This window comes from Saccopteryx leptura, chromosome 3 (genome assembly GCF_036850995.1).
Source record: "Saccopteryx leptura isolate mSacLep1 chromosome 3, mSacLep1_pri_phased_curated, whole genome shotgun sequence".
Lineage (NCBI taxonomy): Eukaryota > Metazoa > Chordata > Mammalia > Chiroptera > Emballonuridae > Saccopteryx > Saccopteryx leptura.
In genome coordinates this window covers 138,545,795-138,569,784 of record NC_089505.1, presented here as the reverse complement: position 1 = coordinate 138,569,784, position 23,990 = coordinate 138,545,795, and the positions used below count along the sequence as shown (strand labels likewise).

At 42.3% G+C, this 23,990-nt stretch overlaps 1 protein-coding gene and 1 non-coding gene across 2 annotated transcripts in view; both read right to left on the bottom strand.

The window, feature by feature from the left end:
• Nucleotides 1-241: 241 nt before the first annotated feature.
• CACHD1 (cache domain containing 1) overlaps nucleotides 242-23,990 on the bottom strand; it is a 269,698-nt gene continuing 245,949 nt past the window's right edge. Inside the window, exons 17-27 of the mRNA XM_066376473.1 lie at nucleotides 21,927-22,049; nucleotides 20,639-20,738; nucleotides 20,434-20,550; nucleotides 17,442-17,602; nucleotides 17,007-17,093; nucleotides 15,713-15,829; nucleotides 14,344-14,495; nucleotides 12,877-13,038; nucleotides 11,575-11,652; nucleotides 10,660-10,761; nucleotides 242-3,056 (exon numbers count right to left, since the gene is read on the bottom strand). Coding sequence (XP_066232570.1) covers nucleotides 2,818-3,056; nucleotides 10,660-10,761; nucleotides 11,575-11,652; nucleotides 12,877-13,038; nucleotides 14,344-14,495; nucleotides 15,713-15,829; nucleotides 17,007-17,093; nucleotides 17,442-17,602; nucleotides 20,434-20,550; nucleotides 20,639-20,738; nucleotides 21,927-22,049 — 1,438 coding nt within the window. The 3' untranslated portion in view covers nucleotides 242-2,817. The remainder of the gene's footprint in view (nucleotides 3,057-10,659; nucleotides 10,762-11,574; nucleotides 11,653-12,876; nucleotides 13,039-14,343; nucleotides 14,496-15,712; nucleotides 15,830-17,006; nucleotides 17,094-17,441; nucleotides 17,603-20,433; nucleotides 20,551-20,638; nucleotides 20,739-21,926; nucleotides 22,050-23,990) is intronic.
• Nucleotides 23,264-23,339, bottom strand: TRNAS-GGA (transfer RNA serine (anticodon GGA)). The gene has a single exon. It is a non-coding gene; the product is annotated as a tRNA-Ser (tRNA).

Here is a 23,990-nt window from a genome sequence, read left to right as displayed (position 1 = left end):
ATGAAGTTTTAGTTGAGCATTCAAAATAAATCAAGAGAGAGACAGAGAAAAACTTGTATTTCCCCAAATGTCTAAAATAAGCATTTTTGAGAAGCAGATAAATAGAGACCACAAGAACTAGATGGGTCTGAATGAACCCCACTGGTATGGGCCACAGATGGGAAAACTTTCTAGCTATATATCACGACCTGGAACAGCCCTAGCTCTTTATTAAAAAAAATTGTTCATAGATATGTATTTATTGCCTTTTATTATTTATATTATCTTTCTTTCTTTTTCTTTTACTTATTCTTTAATTGATTTTAATTTATTGTGTTTACATAGATTCAAGCGTCCCATCAAATCGTTCCCCCCACCTTGGCTCTTGGTGCTTACTGTCACTGACAGGTAGTGCTGGTTATAGGCATGGAGAGGCCATAGTGAATGAAATCCAGGCACTGACAGGACCTCCTCCAGGATTTCAGGGAAGACTGGAGTTTAACAAGGCCATGGTATGGGGGAGCCAAAGGACCAATACTACTGGTCACCACAATAAAAAGTTTCCCAAAATGCATTTTTCTTTCTAAATAACAACAACATGAACAACAAATGTTTAAACAACGTTGTATGTAACACTTAGGTAAGAAGACAAAAGGTAACTTAGAAAATCAAAACTTCAGTCTAAACTTCACAAACCTGGGTCTCCTCCTCTACAGAAAGTGTAAAACAGTTATGTTTACTTATTCAGGCATAATAATTCAATTGTTTCCCCTAAAAAGTACAGGATAAAGGATAGACATCACAGAAGACACAAAAGTACATTTCTGTTATATATTTGAGTAGGCTGTAACATTTTTTATTTAGAAGCTCTAAGTTTTGTGATTATTTTCTTGAAAACACCAAGTTCTGTCCCCCACCTGTATCAAGAAACTAGAGTCTTAACACAAAGGGTCTTAGCTTTAGGGAAAAACCCCAGTGCCCCATGGAGAGGTTTTATTTTCCAGGAAGACAAGAAAGCCGAGGGTTCTCTCCAGCAGTTATAGAGAATAACCATTAATTCATTATTAACGACATGAATTTAGATGTTCAGGAAGGAGGACATCTAAATGCTTTCTTTTCATTTTATCCCATTACATTTCTAAATTTCTTAGCAAATTCAAGATGGTCAGAGAGCTCCTGAAGCTGACTGCAGCCCTGAACGGAAGTCTACTTTCGGTTTGGCAACTGATTTGCTAGGTTACCAAGTGAATATAATTTGACTTGAGACAAGCGATGGTACTTTAACAAATCACTATAGCCACCACAACTGTCCATTCATACAGTTTATTCCACTAGACTGCAATTTTATACACAGTACGGAAGGGTTTCCTGATAGCACACATACTTTACCTCCTGTACTGCTGAAGAACCATTTTTTTTTACATTATATCATAATACCCTATCATTAAAACATTACTCAGTGAATTTTTTTCCAACTACATATAAATGGAGATTTACCACACACACATGGTGCAAGAATGTCTTTATAACATACTGGAATCACAACATGTGAATCTAAAAATACATCACTGTAATTAGAACACTACCTTAACATTACAATGCCATGTTGTATTAGCCCGACTTGATTAATCTCTGTATACATCACAAAGCAGTTTGGTGGATACGTCTTGGGTAACTGGCAGCAGCTTTGAACTATGATTTCAAAAGAAATCTTTAATACACAATCAAAATTTTGAATTTTAAAAACTTCTTCCTTTATGTGTTCAATACTCTCAAGAATCAAAATAGGACGTTTTCTAATTTCTGGTCTCTGAAACAAAGAGAATAAATACATCCGTCCCTCAGCTGGAAGGCTGGGGTTGTAATTTCAGGTTTAGTAGAAACCTAAGACAAGCATTTTAAGGGGAGTGGGAATGTGTTAAAAAAGAAACAAAATTTCTTTAGAAGCTTCTTGGATTTGTTCGCCCCTCCCCACCGCTGTCAAGCACAGAGAAAGAATGCCGTACTGCATTACAAATAAAGGTGTGTAGCCATGAAATGATGTTCTAAAGAAAATGTATGTAAACAAGTCGAGAGAGAAGGATTTCTTCATTTTCCCATTTTGTGGAGTGGGGCAGTGGGACGAGAGCAGTTAAATAAGAAATAGAACTCCTCAGTCAAAGAACCATTTCATTACACACAAAACAGCTAGGGATCCTTGCTGGACATTCCTCAGGTGTTTCCTCCCCCCCTCCCCCCAAAGTTTGAGTATGTTTGAAAGTTCAATAAATAGTAGAAAAATAATCCTTTACTTAGAAATTCTGAGATGCATCGTTTAGAGCTTAACACGAGTCTCATACAGCAACCATGGTATCTAGGTACCGCTAAGAGACGAAGTGAAATCTTCAGAGCGCACATGTCCGTCCAGACGTACCGCATTCCCAGTCTCGGGTTGGGCATGTTTTTCTCTCTTCCAGTTAAGGAGAGCCGACTGCTTCTGCGTCCTCGGAACATTCCTCTGGCTCAGCTTAACGAAGGTTCCCAATGTTTCATTTATAAGTTTTGTCTCTGTTTGGAGGTTTGCCTTCTGTTCCATTACGTTGGACCATGGCAGGTTCATTTATCAGGCTAATGTCCCCCTCCGTTCCAAAACCAGCCTGGCGTCCTCTCAAGTGTGATTTTGCCCCTTTTCTCATTTTCAAACATATTAACAGGCAGGAAATGAGAGTAAGACCACTCTGGACAAAGCCCCACTCTGGATGAGGGGTTTCTTGCTGTGGATTTCACACTGGTTCTTTTTTCCCTCCAGAACGTTCTGTAGCTCCCAGATCCCATCTCTTCACAGAGAGCAGGGGACTGTTAGCATTCCGCATCCACAGTGTGGACTGTCACCGCCGCCTGCAGGTGGTGGCTGTGGTGGAGCGTGGGGTGGTGCAAACGGTAGTGATGGAACTTGTTACTTAGCAGGGCTGCGGTCTGAGGCGGGGTGTCCAGGTCTAAGTCCTCATCGTGGTTCCCCACATCAACCCCCGCTGACAAGGGGTCATTGTTGCCCGGAGGGTTTTCGCTGTCTTCCTGTGGGCTCATCGTACTGTAACCTAGAACGTGAACAAAACAAACGAGCCGCTGAGAGCTTCCAGACACAGGGAGGAGATGTCACCTAAGATTTCTGGGGCAGTAGGAGCTGTTCCTACCTTTGTGCTACACAGATGCAAACGTATGCAGGCTGTCAGCAAATGGTGAGGTGACTTAATTTTTAAAGACATCTTTTTGTTGACTGTTTTCTTTTTCTTAAAACACATACATAAGACATACCTTCTAATTTCAGACAACCAATAAAGTCTAGATAAGAAAAAATATATATACAAGAACCTTTCCCTAAATCAACAAAATAAACACTACAAATACCTCATGCCCCATTGGATCCACAGACAACCACCAGGGACATTTGGGGAATTCTCCCACATTTTTTTTTAATTCATTTTAGAGAGGAGAGGGAGAGACAGAGAAAGAGAGAGGAAAGACAAAGAGAGAGAAGGGGGGGAGGAGCGGAAGCATCAACTCCCATATGTGCCTTGACCAGGCAAGCCCAGGGTTTCGAACTGGCGACCTCAGCATTTCCAGGTCGATGCTTTATCCACTGTGCCACCACAGGTCAGGCTCCTCCCACACTTTTACTTGTGAGCAGATGAAGACTTTTTTATTTTAAAGGAAAAAAAAAAGGGGGGGGGGAGAGCAGCTTCAAGAAAAAGACTCTAACTGGTCTTAGCTCAGTTGAATGTGATACAATAGTAGGAACAAAAACAAGTGCCACCGTTACCTGCCCACCTGCGCCAGGGCAGGCACTGATGCCCTGTAACTCCTGAATGACAAGGCATATATTTTAACATCCATTTCATAGGTGAGGGAAGCGATGATCAGACATGAACAAACCCTCCTGGAACTCCACGACTTAATGAAATGTCCACTCTACCTACCCCCGTACCAAACTAGCAAAGGACTCAACTATTCTCTGGGGAAACTGGCTCAATGCATTGGAAAATTAATTTCTTTGGTATTCTAAGTAATACATGTTTCAAAAGAAAATGCCCTTGCTGATCAAAGGATTCCATTCCAAGAACCCTGGCATGTTTTTAAATATTGCAAAAATCCCCTCTAAAGTTTTTGAGATGTGACAGCTCATTAATACTTCTGCTGCATCTACAGTCAGCATCAATCAGCGCTCACCCACGGGTGGTGCTAATCACATCTGTGGCTGCAAAACTGACGTGCTTGCAGACATCCAAGCAGGAACAGCTGGTGGTTGTAAGTGTATGCTCCGCGCAGAAATGAGAAAGACAATTCTCTATTCTCAATGAAACATTTCCCAAATGACAGAATTAGTTAAGTCAGTCCAATGCAACAAATATTTATTGGGCATCTACTATGTACAAGACATCATGCTGCCCGCCACAGGAGACACCAAGATGAAAACCTGGTCCTTGTACAATGAGCTCAAAAACTAGTGCTTCAGAAACAAAACCAGTACAAACATAGCTCAACTCAATGATTCAGTTGTTGAAGACCATCCTGGGGCTGGAGGGGAAAGACTATAAAACATGAATAAGAGCTGCCTCTTTTCCTTAAAGATTTCACAACCAAGTATGAGACAGATTTTCATAACACTAGGCCAGTGGCAGTCAACCTGGTCCCTACCGCCCACTAGTGGGCGTTCCAGCTTTCATGGTGGGTGGTAGCAGAGCAATCAAAGTATAAATAAAAATATAGATTTAACTATAGTAAGTTGTTTTATAAAGATTTATTCTGCCAAACAGCGAAAATCCGATATAAAGTACTTGGTAAGTAATTATAATTATATGCTTTAACTTGCTGTAACTCTGCTTCATAAAGTTTATAAAGTCAAGTTACTTCTCTACTTTATAAATCACCATTACTGTGGAACCTGTGGGCGGTTAGAAAATTTTACTAACAGAGATAACAAAAGTGGGCGGTAGGTATAAAAAGGTTGACTATCCCTGTGCTAGGCTCACTTTAATGCAGGTATTAGTAGATGCCATAACTGAGGGATAATTAAAATCCAGAACACGGAATAACCGCTTCTGGCTGGGGGAATGTGAATGCATCACAGAACTCCTATTTTAGTTGGACTTACATGGATGAAGAAGACTTTGGTAAGTGGATCTGAACAAAAGAAGAGGTGAGCACAGCCACAGAGGTGTGGAAACCTAAGGCCATTCCTGCTCCATGTGGCTAGGATAAAAGCAAGCAGGTAGCTGGAGAATTGGGCAGGTGGAAGGCAGAAAGGTGAGCTCAAGTCAGATTATAAAGGCCATGCCAAAGCATAGAAAATGAAGAGGCAATACAAGGTAAAAGACACCCCTGCCCCAAATATGACAGAATCACTTCTGTGTTTTAAAAAGAGCGTTCTAACAGCAGTTTGGAAGATGAATATAAAAAGGGAGCGGGGCAGTTAGAAGGTTATTGCAATAGCCAGATGAGAGATAAAGAATTCAAACTAAGGGTACGGAACTGGACAGATATTAAAAATATCTCAGGGGTGGAAACGCGAAGTTGGTAAGTAATTAGATGGGGGGCGGGGGGCAAAGGGTACCTACCTACAGAGAACTGTGACTTGGGAGTCGGGATGATAAGAAAGGGAGACTCAGAAATTCTGAGTCTCGGAAGAAAAGGATTTTTGTTTTTGCACACCTTGATTTTGAGTCTATGGGTCACAGATGTGGAGAAGTCAGGGCAAAGAGTACAGTGATATGTGTGCCTGCTGTTAGCAAGTGGCTTCTGGGTGCCAGGGTAGGGGTTCAACAGAATATGGGGTAAGGGAGGTCCCAGCTCCTGAGACGTCCACAGTCAAGGAGAAACAGGTGCTAAAACAGAGACCTAAAGTATACCAAACCCAATTAGCTTGGCTAATTTTTTTTTTTTTTTTTTTTTTTCCAGAGACAGAGAGAGAGTCAGAGAGAGGGATAGACAGGGACAGACAGAAAAAAAGGGAGAGATGAGAAGCATCAATCATTAGTTTTTCGTTGCGCTTTGCAACACCTTAGTTGTTCATTGATTGCTTTCTCATATGTGCCTTGACCGTGGGCCTTCAGCAGACCAAGTGACCCCTTGCTCGAGCCAGTGACCTTGGGCTCAAGCTGGTGAGCTTTTGCTCAAACCAGATGAGCCCGCGCTCAAGCTGGCAACCTCGGAGTCTCGAACCTGGGTCTTCTGCATCCCAGTCCAATGCTCTATCCACTGTGCCACCGCCTGGTCAGGCTTGGCTAACAATTCTTGAGGAGGTGACAATGTGGCCCTCAAGGATTTATTAGAAAAAGGGGTGGTGAAGTGCTATATTGGCTTAAACCACCGAATGCTCTACATAGAAGAGTCTAAAGTAGAACACATGGTTTTACTAAAAGGTCAGTATATGTGTTGATTATTTTTGGCCAACCTTTGGAGCTAGGCCGTCTTTATCTTTGCTTCAAATACTCCTGGGCAGCCCTCCGTCTCTGCTCATTTACATGCCCCCACAGGAGCTGCTAATTCATGTTCACATTCATGGTATTATATATTTAGCCCATGGTTTCTAAGAAACGTTTTGATGGTTAGGGATTGTTAGGTCTCTCTGGGGACTCAATCACCACCTTGTGGTCACAGAGAATAACTGCAGGCCAATATCTGCACCTCTAAAAATGGTCTCCTGCTGCACTGAGCAGTTTTTTGACCAAGTTTTCAAGGTTCAGCATTTGCCTTTGGAATCTTTCGGAATTTGCTTCACTGGGGGGAAATTCCCCTCTTACCAAGAAAAAAAATGTTGCTTCAATATACGTATGCATCAAGTTTCTAATGAGATGGCAACCAAAACAGGTTCAAATATATATTGGTGGTTTTCAACCTAAAAATAAGCCAATAAATGATTAGACAGAGCACGATATTTTCAAGAGTAATAACAGGCAAAGCAGATATATAATTAAAAGTATAGATAGGTAGCAACTATTTTTAATCTCCTCTAGTGACAGTAACAGTTGAGTGCTGAAAATAATCATTCTAGGTGGCCTTAGAGTATGGACAGAAATGGTTCTATTTTTCAAAAACCATTCTTATTCTGAATAGAGTTTTCTTTTAAAGATAAAAAATTAAAATTATATTCCTTTGAAATACAAAACTGTTGGCTATATTAAATATTTCTAAATTAAAAATGCAGCCTGAAAGTTTCCAAGTTTAGCCTGGTAACATTTAATTTTTTAAAATATATTTTAAAATTATTTTTATTTATTTATTCATTTTAGAGGAGAGAGAGAGAGAGAGAGAGAGAGAGAGAGAGAAGGGGGAGAGGAGCAGGAAGCATCAACTCCCATATGTGCCTTGACCAGGGAAGCCCAGGGTTTTGAACTGGCAACCTCAGCATTTCCAGGTCGACGCTTTATCCACTGCGCCACCACAGGTCAGGCATAACATTTAATTTTAATTCTAGGAACATCACAAGTCTGAACCATACCAAAAAAAGTCTAGTATGTCTGGTATTTATATTTTGAACTGTTATTTTTTTGAGTTTCCTTTCATGTATAAGAACCCAAAACTCTTGTGGAAATAAGGTCACATGAAAAAACGATGGTCCTACAACCCTACCTGTTCAAGAGCCAGCACATGCCACTTTCCCCTGGACCTTCCATGATTTCCCTGCAGATAAAAAGGACTATCGCCCCATCTCCTCTGTCCCACTCCTTTCCGGAAGCTGTCCTGTTTGGTCTCTTACTCGTCTTATGAATGCATGCATTCATTCCCTGTTTCCTCCTAGACTGTAAATTCCTCAAGGGCAGAGTGGGTAGGGGGGTAGGGAGGTCAACCCTGAGCTCATGTCTGCCACCCATTATTTAATCCTCACAACAATTTTACTGAGGAAGAATTCTAATCCTGTTTTAATAAGGAGGGAACTTGAGGTTCAAAGTACTTTCATTAAGGTCTCACAACTTGTAAAGAGGAGGAGAGTTGAGATTCCAGGTAAGCTTTGTTTGACCCTCTCCTATAAACTCTTCTATGTCAAGACCACCTCACCTACCTGACCCCTCCCCTCCCCTCCCCTCCCTCCCTGCCCTGTGCCTAGCAAAGAGAAGCCAACACAGCCACCACACAGGAGAATACACCGATGAGCCAGAAGCATGCTGACAAAACATAGATTAGATCCCTGTTTTAATGTGTACATATGGCTTATCCTCTAGGCCAGTGGTCCCCAACCTTTTTTGGGCCACGTATTGGTTTAAATGTCAGAAACTATTTTCATGGACCGGCCTTTAGGGTGGGACAGATAAATATATCACATGACCAAGACAAGTGTCAAGAGTGAGTCTTAAGTGGACGTAACAGAGGGAATCTGGTCATTTTAAAAAAATAAAACATTGTTCAGACTTAAATATAAATAAAACGAAAATAATGTAAGTTATTTATTCTTTCTCTGCGGATCAGTACCAAATGGCCCACAGACTGGTACCAGTCCACGGCCCGGGGGTTGGGGACCACTACTCTAAGCATCACAGGGACATTAACTTGATGCCACCAATTTTAGTGACCCACCACATGGGTTCAGGGATATGACAACAGGCAGTTAAATGCTATTGATTTTGTAGTACATCTGGAATTATGTGGAATGTCAATGTCTTCCATTTTTAGTATTGCACTGTCTTCATGAGAAAATATTTTTTATTCCTTGGGGATAACAGGGATCCAATTACTGTGAAAAATGAAAGAAAACAAGCCCTTAGCTAGATTCCATGGCTTTCAGATACTGACACTGCACTATTCCTTTTATCTAAGCTGTTGTTTCATGTGCCATTTTTACAAAGACAATGGGAGAGCTAATGGGACATCTTCACTATCACTCAGCATTCCAATTTATACTGAAGCAATTTCTATTGAGGGAGAAAGAGGGAGGGAGGGAGGGAGGGAGGGAAAGGAGAGAGGAGGGAGAGGAAATGGAGAGGAGGGAGAGAGGAAGGAGAAGGGGGAGAGGAGAGAGAAAAGAGGAAAGAAAGGGAGAGGGGGAAGAGAGAAGGCGGAAGGGAGAGAAGGGGAGAGGAGGGCGAGAGGAGGAGAGGAAAGGAGGTAGGGAGAGAGGGAGAGAGAAGAGAACTGAGTATTTCTGCTGAATAAGAAATTATTTCTGTTGAACTTAAGTAGCCTCAAACCTGTTTTATTATTCAGAGGAGAAGAGGCACAGCACTGCCTGGCAGAATGCATTCATTAATGTTCAAAGGTTTTTAGGGGAAAAAGGCAGAAAGTCAAAGAAATTGAAAAACCGAAGTTCTGCTTTGACTCTCCGTAGAAACCCAACGTTTCTATTTAGTTGGTGGGAACAATGTCATTCAAAACTCAAATGAACAGTCTCCAATTTACAATCAGAGCTTTAGCTTCTATTTTCTAAAGGAGTCTAAGTACCGGCTGCTGTGTAGAAAGAAGGCCACACGGGCTGCTTTGACGAACATCCACTCCTGCATTTTTTAGCACAGGTGTGGGAGCACTTTGTTTGAAGCTATAGTTTTTTGGGTTTTTTTTTCTTTTCATGGCAGATATGGAGAAAGCAGAGTCAAAAGGCATAAATGTATTATTTATGCATTAAAAAACCCGATTCTGGGGAAAAAAGTAAATATTTCTGGAAAATCAAACAGCTACATAAAAAACAAAAAGATTTTACAATTACAGAGGAAGTCCTGCCAGTCCCATTATTTTTGTGGAACCGTGGCAGTGACACTCAGCAGAACCCATCTGCTCTTCTCTGTGACCAGCCACAGGGAGACTGGGAAGGTGAGCAGCAATGCGGCGGCCAAGCACACACAGCTTTGGTACAGCACGTGGAATTTATAATTCATAGTTCATTTGGCATGCAGCACCTTCTCACAGTTCAGCCGGAGCCCTCCTGAGCATCCTACAGGTACCTCATACCAGTGTTTTTCAGCTGCTGGTCCCTGGACCAGCCAGCCAGAAATTTCATGCCCAAAAAGAGTTAACCACCCTGATGTTGAATGAAGATTACAGACCCAATGATCTTAGTCAAATTTGCTTATGCTTGGAGTGATTTCTGTCTTAGTGGTCCCTGATATAATTCAACTATTTTCACCCGTCCCCAAGTGTAAAAGAGATTGAAGACCACTCACTGTTTCACACAAACTCTGTGATTGTACACACTAGTCCCTCTGCTCTTAACTTTCTTTCCTCATCCTGTAAGGCCCAGTGCAAATGCCGTCTCTTTAATGAAACTGCCCCCGAGCCTCCCAAGGCTCACGGTCAGTGCGGAGAACGCCAGAAGACAGCGTGGACTCTTGCCACGTTCCAAAAGTACCCTCCTGGGAGAGCCCTGGACGACGCCAGTGAGTACGACCTATGAGGCTGCCAACGTCCCGAGAACCACGTGGGGTGGTGAGCAGGTGTCATTTAGACCATCCGAATCCTTATCCTTGGAGGAGCCCTAGGAAGCCACCTGTGTGCCCAGAGGTCATCTCACTTGTGCCCGGGAGTACTGAGACATAAGCAGAACTTCCCTTGGGCTCTTATGAAAGTGTCATGTTGGAATGTGTCTTTCTGGAAAATGATGTCAAAATAATTTACTTGAGCACAGAACATAAAGAGAGAGAAGAGCCGGTGTGAGCACTGGCCCACAGGAGTCCACCGGGCTCCTCAGGCCCTCGCATACAGGAAGCTAGACCTTACCGTGATCACTTTCGGTTCCTGATCGACCCCAGTAGCGACGCCTTCTCTCTGGACTGTGAGCGTGCCGTTCAATAACTGCAGCTATAAACCGGGTATTGCTGACTGTGGGAGGCAAGGAGGGTTGGTGAGTCGCTCTTATGCCAGTACCCTTATTCTATAAGTACCTTTTCCTCGAGCAGGGCTCATTCACACATAGGGGTTATTCTGTGGAGAGCTAGGATAGGGAATTTAAAAAGAATTCTAGGGGAAGCAGGTTTTAGAACTGGGGCAGGGAGAGTCCTTAACAATAGATCTCCAACATGCATCCAGAAGATATGCTCTAAGCAGCTGAAGGCCATGGTATGTCAACACAAATGGAACTCCTTTTGATAAAGGAATGCCCCTTGCCCCAAGTTGTATATATTAGGGATTTTTAAAATTCATACTTGATGGCTCCTTTTCTAAAATACTATGCTGGATAGTAATGAGGAGGAGAAAGAAAAGGAAGGGTGAGGTGTCTTAGGCCAAAACACTTGAATTCAAAAAAGGACATCATGAAACCTTTTGAGACTTTCTAAAAACAAAGCAAACACCTACACTTATTCCTAATGAACGTGGCGGGAAAAGACCCCATCATGTCAAAGCTTCTTAAATTTATTTATTTATTCATTTTTTTTAGAGAGGAGAGAGAGTGACCAAGAGAGAGAAGGGGGAGGAGCAGGAAGCATCAACACCCATATGTGCCTTGACCAGGCAAGTGCAGGGTTTTGAACTGGCGACCTCAGTGTTCCAGGTCAACGCTTTATGCACTGAGCCACCACAGGTCAGCCAAAGCTTCTTAAATTTTAATACAAGCCAAAAAGATATAAAAAGGAACATTTATTCTGGACCAGCCTGCTGCTGACACCTGGTGCAGGGGAGGCCACGGATACTCACTGATACCCCGGTCCTCGTGGCTGTCATCGTCCCTCTCGTCTCGGTCGTTCTCCAGGTTGGACATACGCACTGACATTTCTGCCCATCGTTAAAAAGAGAGAAACATGACTATTTAATCAAACAAAATCAACTGCTTTAATACCCTGTAGAGTGCTTGTCCGATGGCTGGGTGACAGTATTCCATCCAGAATGAATCCTATCTTGGAAAAGAATGACCTGATACCCACCCTCCCGCCCCCCTTTTTTTGCTAGGGAGGAGAGAGCAGGAATCAGGAGGAGAATAAGCGAACCATCCAACCTTACACTGGTTTCTGAAGAAAGAGGAGAAAAGAAGCTGACAGACAACTCTGCTGAAGAACCCATAACAGAAGGAAGGGGTCTCAGACCGCAGCTGACTGTGTTGATAAAATGGTATTACACGATCTTATACAAGGTCAGGCACAAGGTAACACTGGACGGCAGCCATCCTCAGTCTAACCAAATCTTACCAAGGGGAGAGAGCTTCGCGAGTGGCCCTGTTACTCAATCAGGCAGCATGACGAAGCCCCCATCAGGATTGCAGCTACAGTGAAACATGCCAACAGCGACCTGTCTTTACTGCTGTGGGGGTGAGCTCAGTGGCTCCTGACTCGGTCCAGCAAGAATGCTGAATGCTCACCTCCACACAGCTCAGATTAGGATGTCCCTGGGAGCGTTGAGGAAGGAGGGGGTAAGGCAATAAACGGTTTTGTCCCTTACAAAGGAACACAGGTACCACATTTAACTCCTGGTATGGAGGCCATGGTTACAGACCAATCGTTTTGTCCCTGGCTTCATTTACCTACCCTGTTTGAAGAGATGCTGCTGTCTCTTTGAATGTGTGTTCATTCACAATACATAATAAAATATCAATTTACAGCTGCAACAGAATGATTCATGTTCTTGCCAACAGTACCCGGGGTGTCTTTGGTTTGCCAATGTTTTTTGAACAGCAAAGGGCAATACATCTGAGCCAAGCGAAGAAGACAGTTTCCCACTCGGCATCCCAGTTCCCCGGCTGGCCTGCTCCACGGGCAGGTTGCGGCGGCCGAAGGCTGTGTCAGGAGAGAGAGGAGCCAGGAATTCCCTAGAAAATCAGCGGGGGCTCAAGGAGGAAAGCAGGCTTTTGGTACTTCCAAATCCACTCTAGAAAAGCTGAAAACGCAGCACTGTTCTTATAACTGCTGAGAGGCACACACAGTTGGCCACCCTCCTTGCAGCCTTGAAACCACCTAAGGAAGGCTGCTGCCTCTTAGAGGAGCTCTAGGTTCACGCCGAGCTCACCTTGGGCAGCCAGAGGAGACATGTGCTGATGGCTCCGGCGATGGATCTGATGGCGGTAGGCGTACACAGCGAGGACCAGGACCATGATACATCCCATGATGCCTCCAGCCACGGGACCCACGGGGGCACTTTTAATCATGTTCAATGTGACCACCTCGTCACCTTCATGAAAGAGAAGAGATCGATGCCCCTTGTAACAACTTCCTAAGCGTGGTAGGAGGAGGTGGGGATGGGGGTTAGATGGGAAGGGACAGAGCAGGAAGGGGTATGGTGAAGAAGAGCCACTTTAAGCCTCAAATTCCTCCTCCAAGAAGACCTACCAGAATGTAGGAGCAGTGACTTCACTGAATTCCTGGTTCTCACATTAAATGCTAATTGCTCCGCAGAGCAAGAACATCAATTAGCAAGATGTGGTAAAACGAGTGAGTAGATCAGAACCACTTAACTACATGGTGGGCAGTGCTAAGAACCCAGCTCCCTGGGAGTGGGCCACTCTCGGAAGAGAGGCAGGGAGGTGAGGACAATGGGGGCCTCTTTGGGAGTCATGTGACTGACTTCATGGAAAGAAAAGGCACCAGGTATCATCAATATTCGCTAAAAAAGATCACATTTTAAAGCTTTTGGGTTCCCTTTAAAACACCACTTGCACTTTTTAGACAGAAATCTGCAGGTGGGTATAGAGAGTGACTTCTGAGAGCAAGGTCACTTCTACTATGTGCTAACCTGGTCCAGTAGTCATATGTGAGCACAGAAGCCTTCCTCACACTGGAGCTTTTCTTCTGCAGGCAGGCTGCCGTGGGGAGATGTTAGTAATCGAGGCGTTAACTCAAGTATGAGATACTGGCCTCACCTGCCAGCTAAGCTTCAGGAGTCTGCGCTTACTCCGGAAAGACACTGAGAAAAATCTCACTGTGAGAGAGCAGGTGGTATTTTTGAGATTATGAGGCCTGATCCCAGAGGCTTTCTTTCCTACAGTGTCCCTGTCCCCCACCCTAAGCCACTCCAGCTGCACTAGGTATTTATGGATTCTGTTGACCCCAAAGCCCTAAATGATGATTTGTAGCCACAAGATGTCTAGCTTTGCAAAAGTTGTGAGGGACAGCTGCCACAGGAAACAGATGTGCATCGGTCACTCTGCCTGTCACGGGCACTGAGCTTTTGATAGCTGCGACTCACATTCAAACAAACCCTAGGGTCCAGCCATCCCGAAATCAGGCCTGCCATTTCTCAGAACAAGCTTTACGGGCATGAATTCCAGGCTTGCAAAATTTCCAGGACAGCTGACTACTTGCTCTGCACAGAACCTGTGGCCCTAGATTTGAAGGCAGTTATCTGCCTTGGTTTTGTAACTGAAAACTATAGGCAAAGGAACCAGGGACATAGAGGATCATTTTAAGGTTTCTGTTCTAGTAAGTAGACAGAAAAATGTGTATTCAAGAATCAGTTATGGGTTCCCAACAAACATACCTATTGCTCCCATGTCATCAACGTAGGGACTTTTGGCTCCCACAATCCCCCCGAAGCATTCTTTCTGGGGTGCACAGTAGGATTTGTCTAGGTGAGTCTTTCCGTCGCTGTCCACCATGCACCATTCACAGTCCAGCACACCAAAACAGTCCCTGCCAGAAAGAGGATGCTGAGTGTTCCGGAAAGCAGTGTCCGGCAGGGGGAGCACGTGGGTGTGGGCATCGGGCAGCCCTCCAGGGGTCCACTACTGACTACTGCTGTAACTCCTTGGGCATCAGTTTCCTTTCCTTTTAAAATGAGAACAGCAACAATCTGCCAGGGGCTGGCTGCTTTATGTCCCTCAACAACTTGGAAATGAAAGAAATAAAAACTGCTCTCCATGAATCAAACCATGAAATCCACATAGCATGGATGAGTGCAGGATTATTCAAAATCACCTTAAAAGACCAAACAGCCCCAACATTTGTTAGACTTTGGCCTAATATCACCCAAATGTATGGTTATCTAAAAAATAAAAATAAAAAAGGAAGGAAAAAATATGACCACATAATTTTGGGAAATACTAGGTAAGTTGAACAGATTTTCTTGCTGTCAATTTCTTAGAGCTTTTAATGAGTTAAATGTACTATAACTCTCTAAGAGAATGTATGCAGGGTTTCTCAAACTTAACTGACTTTGGGTAACTGTAGAACATCTCAATTTATCTGATGCCCGTACTATTCCTTTGCTAAAATTTACATCAAAAGTAGAATTGGCTGCCCTTTCTACCCTCTAACTGTGTTTCATCAAGTGTAACCTGCAGTTATGTATCAATATATATAATAAATGAATCACCCCACCATTTAGGTTACCACAGCCACTACTGCCATACTGGCTAGTCCCAAACACCCTATGGAGGAGCAGAGGGGAGCAGGGGACACACAATGTTCAGTTCTCATAACTACCAGGAAGCGTATGTGCTTTTGAAGAAAGGAAACTGAGAAGCTTCAATGAGAGCCTTGACTGCTGGCTGCTGGTTCTGAAGCCCATGGGTTCCTGCCCCTTGCTTCTTCATGCCACGTACCCTCACTCACTCACTTTCACATCCTGTCTCAAGAATAACTTTCCCACTGGTTTGTAACATACAGTACAAATGCCATGTCACTGTTTACAAGTGAAAACTGGACAAGCTGAAACCTGAAGTTAGATTAAAGGCTTATCGATTGCACATTTGGGTATGAAAAAATAAATACTACTTTTTAAAACATCAAGAAGCGGAGTGATAAATATCATCAGGAAAAGCTCAGTCAGGCTGCTGGTCACTCAACTTTCTAGGGTCTGCTCCCCAAACCACCACATTGATGTAAAATAAGTGCTGGGCTCCGCTTACCCACTTTCCATCCTCTGACTGCACCTGCTGTTGACGCACTGGTGAAGAGCATCTTGCAGGCCCGGGTTGGTAGCTGTGTATGTCACTGGCTCCTGATGGACCTCGCAGCTCGGGTTTCTATGCAGGAGCAAATCTGGAGGTTAGGGCCATGTACATGCCAAGCTTATCACGTCCGTGGCCCCTGCGGGGTCAGACAGATCTAGATTTGAAGGCTGGCTTTGCTACTTTAGCTACATAAAATCTTGAGCCAATCCCTTAACTATCCTGAGCTTCACTTCACTTTGTTCATCTTTATGCACAAAAGAGATAATGTAAAAAAATTAGAAAATCATAAATATTCAACAAAATAAGAATGCATACATATAATCAAAAGCAGATGTTACCTCTCCTCACTCACTCATCATTCTAAATCTTACTTTTCAGAGGTAGCCATGGTTGACAGTTTAATGGAGGTCCTTTCAGACATTTTTTTCAATGCCTAAATAAACACATACAGTTGACTGTTGAACAGCATAGGTTTGAACTACACAGGTCCATTGATAGACAATTCCCCCCCCCCCCAGTAAATATTGGTCTTGTCTCTGATCCATGCTTGGGGGTCCACAGATGCAGGGGGTTAACTCTATGTATTGTTCTATGCCATTTTATCTAGTGAACTTGAGCATCTGTGGATTTGGGAACCCATGGGGGATCCTGGAACCAATCCCCTACATATATCAAGGAACAGCTAAGTTTCTGGGAAGTCAAAAGTTGTACACAGATTTTCCACTGTGCGTGTGTGCAGGGTGGGGTGGTCACTGCCCATGTCTCCTTCTAGAGTCAACTGTATCAATATGCACGCATACAACATTCTTTTTTTTAAGTTATAGAGAAGGGTGAAGGGTCTTACCAGAATTTTTAAAATTGGTCTTTATTTTTTTTCCACTAATATAAATAATGCTATGTATGTTATGGTTGAGCATTTGTGTATGAAAGATACCTACATATTTATCACACAGTTAATTTGAAAACCAAGTGACTTAATGTGCATAAAATATCCAACACATGGTAGGCATTCAAGTCATGCCTGCAACAGTCTCATATTTTGTGTATATATCACATATACTGTTAATTCTCTCACAGCATTTAAATTTAAACCTGGAAGTAGACTTCATTTTAAGGCACTATGGAGCTTGAAATCTGGCTTACTGAACAGTTATATCAGTAGAATGAATCACCTTCGTATGCCTCAATCCGAAACAAATCTATAAACAAGACTCTAAATATATATACAGTGCATATATATATTTTTTACCGGTTCTCTGCATTTGTGAGGTTGCCGGTACACTCATTGACCTCTAGAGGGCACTCACAGGGACATTCACATTCATTTTGTTCCATTCTGAAAAGCATAAAGAAAGTGACTATGCAGAGGGTCAATAAAATATCATATATTGAACACATAACATGGGGAAGCAAAACAAGAAAACCTGAATTAAAGGAGACATTTAAAAGGGATAGTAAAGGACATATGACCCAAAGTTTAAATACACAATTGGCCTCACCCACTGCTCTTTGGAGAAGGATGTACAAATAACACAGCTCTAAATGCTTCTGCAACCAGGACTACTTTTTTCTCCAATACATACCCAGCACTTTGTTTCTTTTCCAGATGCCACTTCAGATTGACTGGCATCATTAAAATATTCAACAGCATGATTACAGAGAATAGGACCCACTGCGTTTTTACCGGTGACAGTTGAGACAGAGCCGGTCCACCATGCTACAAGCACAGAATGCAAGAGAGTCGCAGGTTTCATTGACAATGCCGACAAATGCATTGGTTCCCGGGATCCTCGCCAGTCTGTATTTAGAACAGTGACTGCCGTGCACAAGGTTTGTTAAGTCTCCCTGTGGACAACCGAGGTGTCAGAAGTGAGACAACAATGTAAAGACGCAGCCCTACCATGGTAAAAACTGCCCTTCAACCAGCTGCTGAAAATAGCTTACAATAAAGCTTTATCTCTGGCTACAAAAGTAGTACGTACATAGTCATTGTTAAAAATTGGAAAATAAAAATTATTTAGAAACCCATTATAGATAATTCCCATGTAAGCTGTGTATATATCACTTATTTTATCTATGCTTATAAACATTAAATTTTCATAGCTGTTTTTTGTGATTTTTTTTCCTTTTGAACACACTAATATATTATAAAATGAAAACAAATGCAAGAAGCAATGAACGACAACTTTCTGGTCAAGAATAATCCTGAAATTTATTCAAGGGCAAACCTCAATAATCAGAAAACATGCATTTGGCCCCCTTAGAAAACAAACATGTTATTTTAGAATAATAAAATTATTTATTTATTTCTATTTAGAGGGGGAGGGAAATCGAGAGAGACAGAAATTCTGATTTGCTGTTCCACTTATTTATGCATTCATCGCTTGGTTCTTGGATGTGCCCTGACCACATCAAAACTGTAACGTTGGTATACTAGGAAGACACTCTTAACTAAATGAGCTACCTTCCCAGGGCCTAGAGTAATAAAAGTATTTTAAAACCAAAGCCTCTTCAAGAGGCTGGTGTCCTGCTTTCAGAATATTTAACCCTTTGAGTAGTACGAACATTCATGTATGACCTCGTGCCTCCTGACCATCCAGAGTATGATTGCTTTACTTAAAAAATGTGTAAGGCAACATTAAAATAAGGCACATGTATGTTCTTCTTATGTCCATATATTGGTTATCAAACAAACATGATTTTAAGTTAATAAAACTGGAACTAATTTCATTTTTAGAAAAAAACAAACAACTCACTCCCGGGGGTCAGTGAAAAAACTCACTACTCAAAGGGTTAGACAATCAACGCAAAGCGAGCACACTTTTCTTCATTCTATAACAAGAAAATATGACAGCTAGTTTCTTGAATTGCCAAACTTGTCACCATATTAGAAAATCAAAGATTCAAAGGTCTCATTCTAACATTGAGTGTGGTAGTGTTTTTCTCCATGTATGCCGTATATAGTGGGACAGTTATTTAAATGCATGCTTGTTTCTATGCCCAAATCCTCTGTATGTGCACAGGAGAAGAAGCCTGACTGAGAATCACGGCTTCTCAGATTCTCAGATGAATTTCTATTGCCTGGAGAATGCCCGCCTCTACAATATAAACAATGATATAGGCTTTACATTCTGTTAGCTTCAATACTCAGAAATGTTTCAATTCCATTTTGGAATAATGTATGCCATTAAGGAGTTACTCTAATTCATACAGAGGTGGGCAAAAGCAGGTTTATATATGTGAAGCACAGAGTTTGTTCTTGTATCATTGTTTATTAATTATTGTATTATTTTCCATACTAACAACTGGGAACCTAATTTTGCCCATCCCTGTATTTTACCAAAATCTGCATTTGTGAAAAATTTCTGGAGTATCCTGACTTTGTCTCAGGAAACCACTGTACAAATGATAGTAGATACACAGGGTAATTTAGACTTCCATGACAACCTTACCTGGCAGCCTTCCTCTGATTACACTCAAGTTTGTCCCCTTTAAAAAGAGTACTCCTCAGAATGATAGAGGGTCTGACCAGAGTAGTGAATTTTCTTGTTTTAAACACACTATCTTTTTATTTTTTTTTAACTTTGCTTGAGTTTATTCTGGAATAAAGGCAAACTGCAAACATCCCACCAATATGCTAGAGGTCAAAGATATTTAAAATCCTTATGCAAAGACACTGCTTTCAAAATTATATTTTGTTCTAAGAAGCATAGTATTTATTATTGACAATAGTCATCATTTATTGCAGTATTTTTTAAATTTTTAATTGAATTTATTGGGGTGACACTGGTTAACATATTTCTACAGGTTTCAGGTGCCAATTCTGCAACACATCTCTATACTCTGTATCACACTACCTTGTAATATATTCATTTTTAAAATTCTCCTATTTCCCCAGTTTTTGCAATTGCTTTTATGAGACTGAGTATAGGATTTTCATTTAACCCATCATATCTTTTTCTTTCTTTTTCTTTTTTTTTTGACAGAGTCAGAGAGAGGGAAGGGAGAGAGATGAGAAGCATCAATTCTTTGTTGTGGCACCTTAGTTGTTCATCGATTGCTTTCTCATATGTGCCTTAACAGGGGGGCTCCAGTTCAGAGCGAGTGACCCCTTGCTCAAGCCAGTGACATCTGGGGTCAAGCCAGCAACCTGCACTCAAGCCTGATGATCCCACACTCAAGCCAGTGACCTCAGGGTCTCAAACCTGGGTCCTCTGCATCCCAGTCAACTCTTTATCCACTGCGCCACGGCCTGATCAGGCAAAAAGCACTTCTGCATGATGTACATGAGGACTCCAATCTTACAGGGTGGATGAACAAGAACTGACCTAAGTTGGCCATAGGAATTTCAGGGGACTTGAGTCATATACAGGAGACAAGAAGAGAGAAGCAAATGTTGTCACATATATTTATACAAGAGAGGAGGAGCAGACTACAGCAAACATTTGGTGTCTTTAAGTAAACAAAACACAAAACACCAAGTGTGAGAACTTAAAACAGTCACTTCTCTACTCTGGGCTTTATATTCCACAACTGTCATTCTAGGGAGCTGGACTGACCCAGCATTCTATCATTCTAACTCAGTGAAAGAGCCAAAAGTAAAACAGACAGGAACATTATTCTATTTTATATTCTGTAACGGGAAAGGATAGGAGAATATTAAGGAATCAACTTACCACAAGGCTAGTGTTGAATTTATAAAACCTCTGGACTGTTCTGTCACTGAAGCTGTTGCACAAGTTTTTCTTTACAAAGTTGGGGTGGTTCAGGATATCATTTGCTACCAGGGGCTCCTAACAAGTCCAAGCAGAAGACACATGCCATGTAATTAGTGAGCTGCAGGCTGTGGGAAAACTCAGCTACCAGCTTTGCAACAAATACCTTGTGGGTTATGTGCTGTTGTTCCACAGGTGCATGTCCTTTGGGGTCAATGAGGGTTGGGTGTGCCACCAGATAACCCCTGTCCTCCATTATGAAGCACCTGAACCAAGACAAATGACAACCCTCAAGTTATCTGAGCTCTTTTTTGTGCTTTCAGAGAGCTTTTAACTTGCGAGCCTGAACAAATTGTATCCGTATACTTACCTCAGGTTCTCAATAAATATTCATTGATAAAATAAAGAATGACAGGTAGTCAGGTAGACAGATACATTATTCTTGAGGTGGTGAATTATCTGGTATACAGTTTCAGGGGAGAGAATTATACCTGCCTCTGAAATCATCTACATACATAGCTCATATAGAATGTGACCACCCAGTCCAACTAAGATGGACTCGAAGATCTTTGGCAAGAATGTATAAGAAAAAAGTTTATTCTTTATTTTGAGGAAGAGGATTCTGAAAAGAGTGGCCTTGAATATTTATAGGCCCACACTTAAAGTAAACCATATATAATTTCTTCTTTCGATAAACATATATAAAATATGACATTCAGTTGACTTATAAGAATATATCTGATGGAAATACTAAATAAGTAAAGCCAGAACTGCTCTAATCAAGACTACACTCTGCTCTGTTTTACTCCACATTCTTCATAACAATTCGCCACAAACCCTCTATTTCTCCATCAAGGACCAATGTGAAATTTAGCAGTGATATGAAGCATGGGCCAAGAGATTGAAATAAGAAAGCTATTTTTAAAAATGGCCTGCCTTAAATCAAAGAATGCCCTTGCTTTGATCAGACATGTTCTCTTGAAATTCAGGCGGCAAAGACTTTTTAGTTCCATAAGCCTCTTTCTGGGGAAATGTAAAAGGAGCAGTCTAAGCATCTGAAACATCTCACAGAGACTTTGATTTAATAACTAAGTTAACAACAAAAGTACTACCCAAGAGTACCCTCTGGTCTTTCTAGCACCTAAAATATAGGAAACCTCTAATGACTGACTTTGAAAGAAACAGGAGCTGGCAGAGAATTCTGTGCCACAGTTTTTCTCCTTGTTATAAGCCAACTCACTTTGTCTAAATCATAACTGGTAAGTACTGTATCTTAGAAAACAAACAAACAAACAAACAAACAAACAAAAAACCTAAAATACCTCGACCACAGATTTAATTTCTGGTCCCAACTATGACAATGACAATGTGGTTGCCATTCAACAAGGGATACCCAATGTCATTTTCCTTGTATTTTGCAGCTAGAAAGGAAACGGTGCCCCTGAACGGCTTACCTTATTTTGTTGCCACCATCTTGGTTACAAACTGGTAATAAGTCCATCAGAACCTTGTAGAAGTATCGAAGCGTGAAGTCAATGCCCATCACAGCCACAGTATGCCCAGAAGACATCTGTGTACTTCATGTAAGAGAGGTAAAAAAGAAGCAGCATATTTATTTAAAGAGTCAATCACAAATTAAGGGAGATTACGTTAAGAGTAATGGCAGCATTAGAGATACTCCTGATCTCTTCCCTTGAAATTTCAACAAATTAAAAAATTATAATGCAGCAAAGAAACTCTAGCTGGGCTTGGAGGTGCTCCTGAAAGATCCACGCACCAAAAGGACTAAAGATGGGACTGGGTGAAAGGGGGGCAGGAGATAAAACGCACTCGTGGTGGACACTGGAGAGGACAGGAGACAAACCTGGAGTGACTGGGCTTTTTTCTTTTCTACTGGACTATGGGCAGGAGGAAGGGTATGGAGAGGGAAACCCAGGGTGACTGGGTCTCCTTCTGCTAGGAGGAGCTGTGAGATAGAGGGGCAGAGGGGACATAAACCAAAGCCGACAGAGCACAGGGTCACGGACAGTGTTCCTGGAATCTGCCTGCAGCCTGCACTTGACAGAGACAGAGAAACTTAAAGTGCTGTCCCAGGCCTCCCAGGTCCCGCCTCCCTCGCCTCGTGGTAAGGAGAGTGGTGGAGACAAACCCCACAGCTGACTCTCCAGAGCCACTCTCTCCCCTGAAGAACAGAGGTGCTCCATGTCCGGTCCCCAGGTCTGTAGAGACTAGGGAAGGAGCATCCGAATGCCTGAGATTGCCACTGCTAAAACCAGAAAGCTGAAGCCATAAAGCCCTCAAAACACACCCCCATCCACCAATGCAACTATGGCCCTGCCTGCATCATTGTAACAGCAACATCTCAGCGGGGGACAGCCCAGGAACTTCACAGAGCCAGAAGTTGTTGTAATACAGCGACACCTACTGGAAGAAACATCTCAAAACCAAAATTTATTTTTCCTTCTACTTCCTGTTTATTTTTCTTATTCTTTTCATCTCTTTTTTTTTTTTCCTTTTCCTGAAGCTGGAAACAGGGAGGCAGTCAGACAGACTCCCGCATGCGCCCGACTGGGATCCACCCGGCACGCCCACCAGGGGGCGATGCTCTGCCCATCTGGGGCATCGCTCTGTCGCGACCAGAGCCACTCTAGCGCCTGGGGCAGAGGCCAAGGAGCCATCCCCAGCGCCCGGGCCATCTTTGCTCCAATGGAGCCTTGGCTGCGGGAGGGGAAGAGAGAGACAGAGAGGAAGGAGAGGGGGAGGGGTGGAGCAGACGGGCGCTTCTCCTGTGTGCCCTGGCCGGGAATCGAACCCGGGACTTCCGCATTCCAGGCCAACGCTCTACCACTGAGCCAACCGGCCAGGGCCCATCTCTATCTTTTGAATACTATCTTCCTTAAATTTTATACATTTTAGTCTTATTTTTTGTGGTGTCTTCTTTTCAATTTTTTTGTTTGCTTTTGTTCATTTTTATATTTTTCATTGCATTATTTTAATTTTTCATTTTTATAGTTGTTTCTGTTGTTAGAGTTCTTAACAATACCACTCTCAATACCACTTCTTCTCAAGGAAGAAGAAAGCGAATACCATGGTTACACAAGACAGAGAAGTAATTCAGAAAGAAAACAAAATATCTCCAGAAAATAAATCTCAGTCACATGGAATCCTTGGGTTAAGTGATAGAGAATTCAAAATTAAAGTTCTGAAAATACTCAATGAGATGCGAGATGACACCGATAGGCAACTTAATAAGCTTAGAAAACAAATTAATGAACAAAACAAATACCTCACCAAGGAGACTGAAACTTTAAAAAGAAAGATGAAGAACTCAATATATGAATTGAAGCCTGAGGTAGCAAGTTTAGCTAATAGAACAAGCCAGATAGAGGAAACAATCAGTGACATTGAAGACAGGCAAGTAGAGATGCTACAGAGAGAAGAGGAAAGAGATTCATGAAAGAAAAACTGAGATAGCTCTACAAGAATTGTCTGACTCCATCAGAAAGAGCAATATAAGA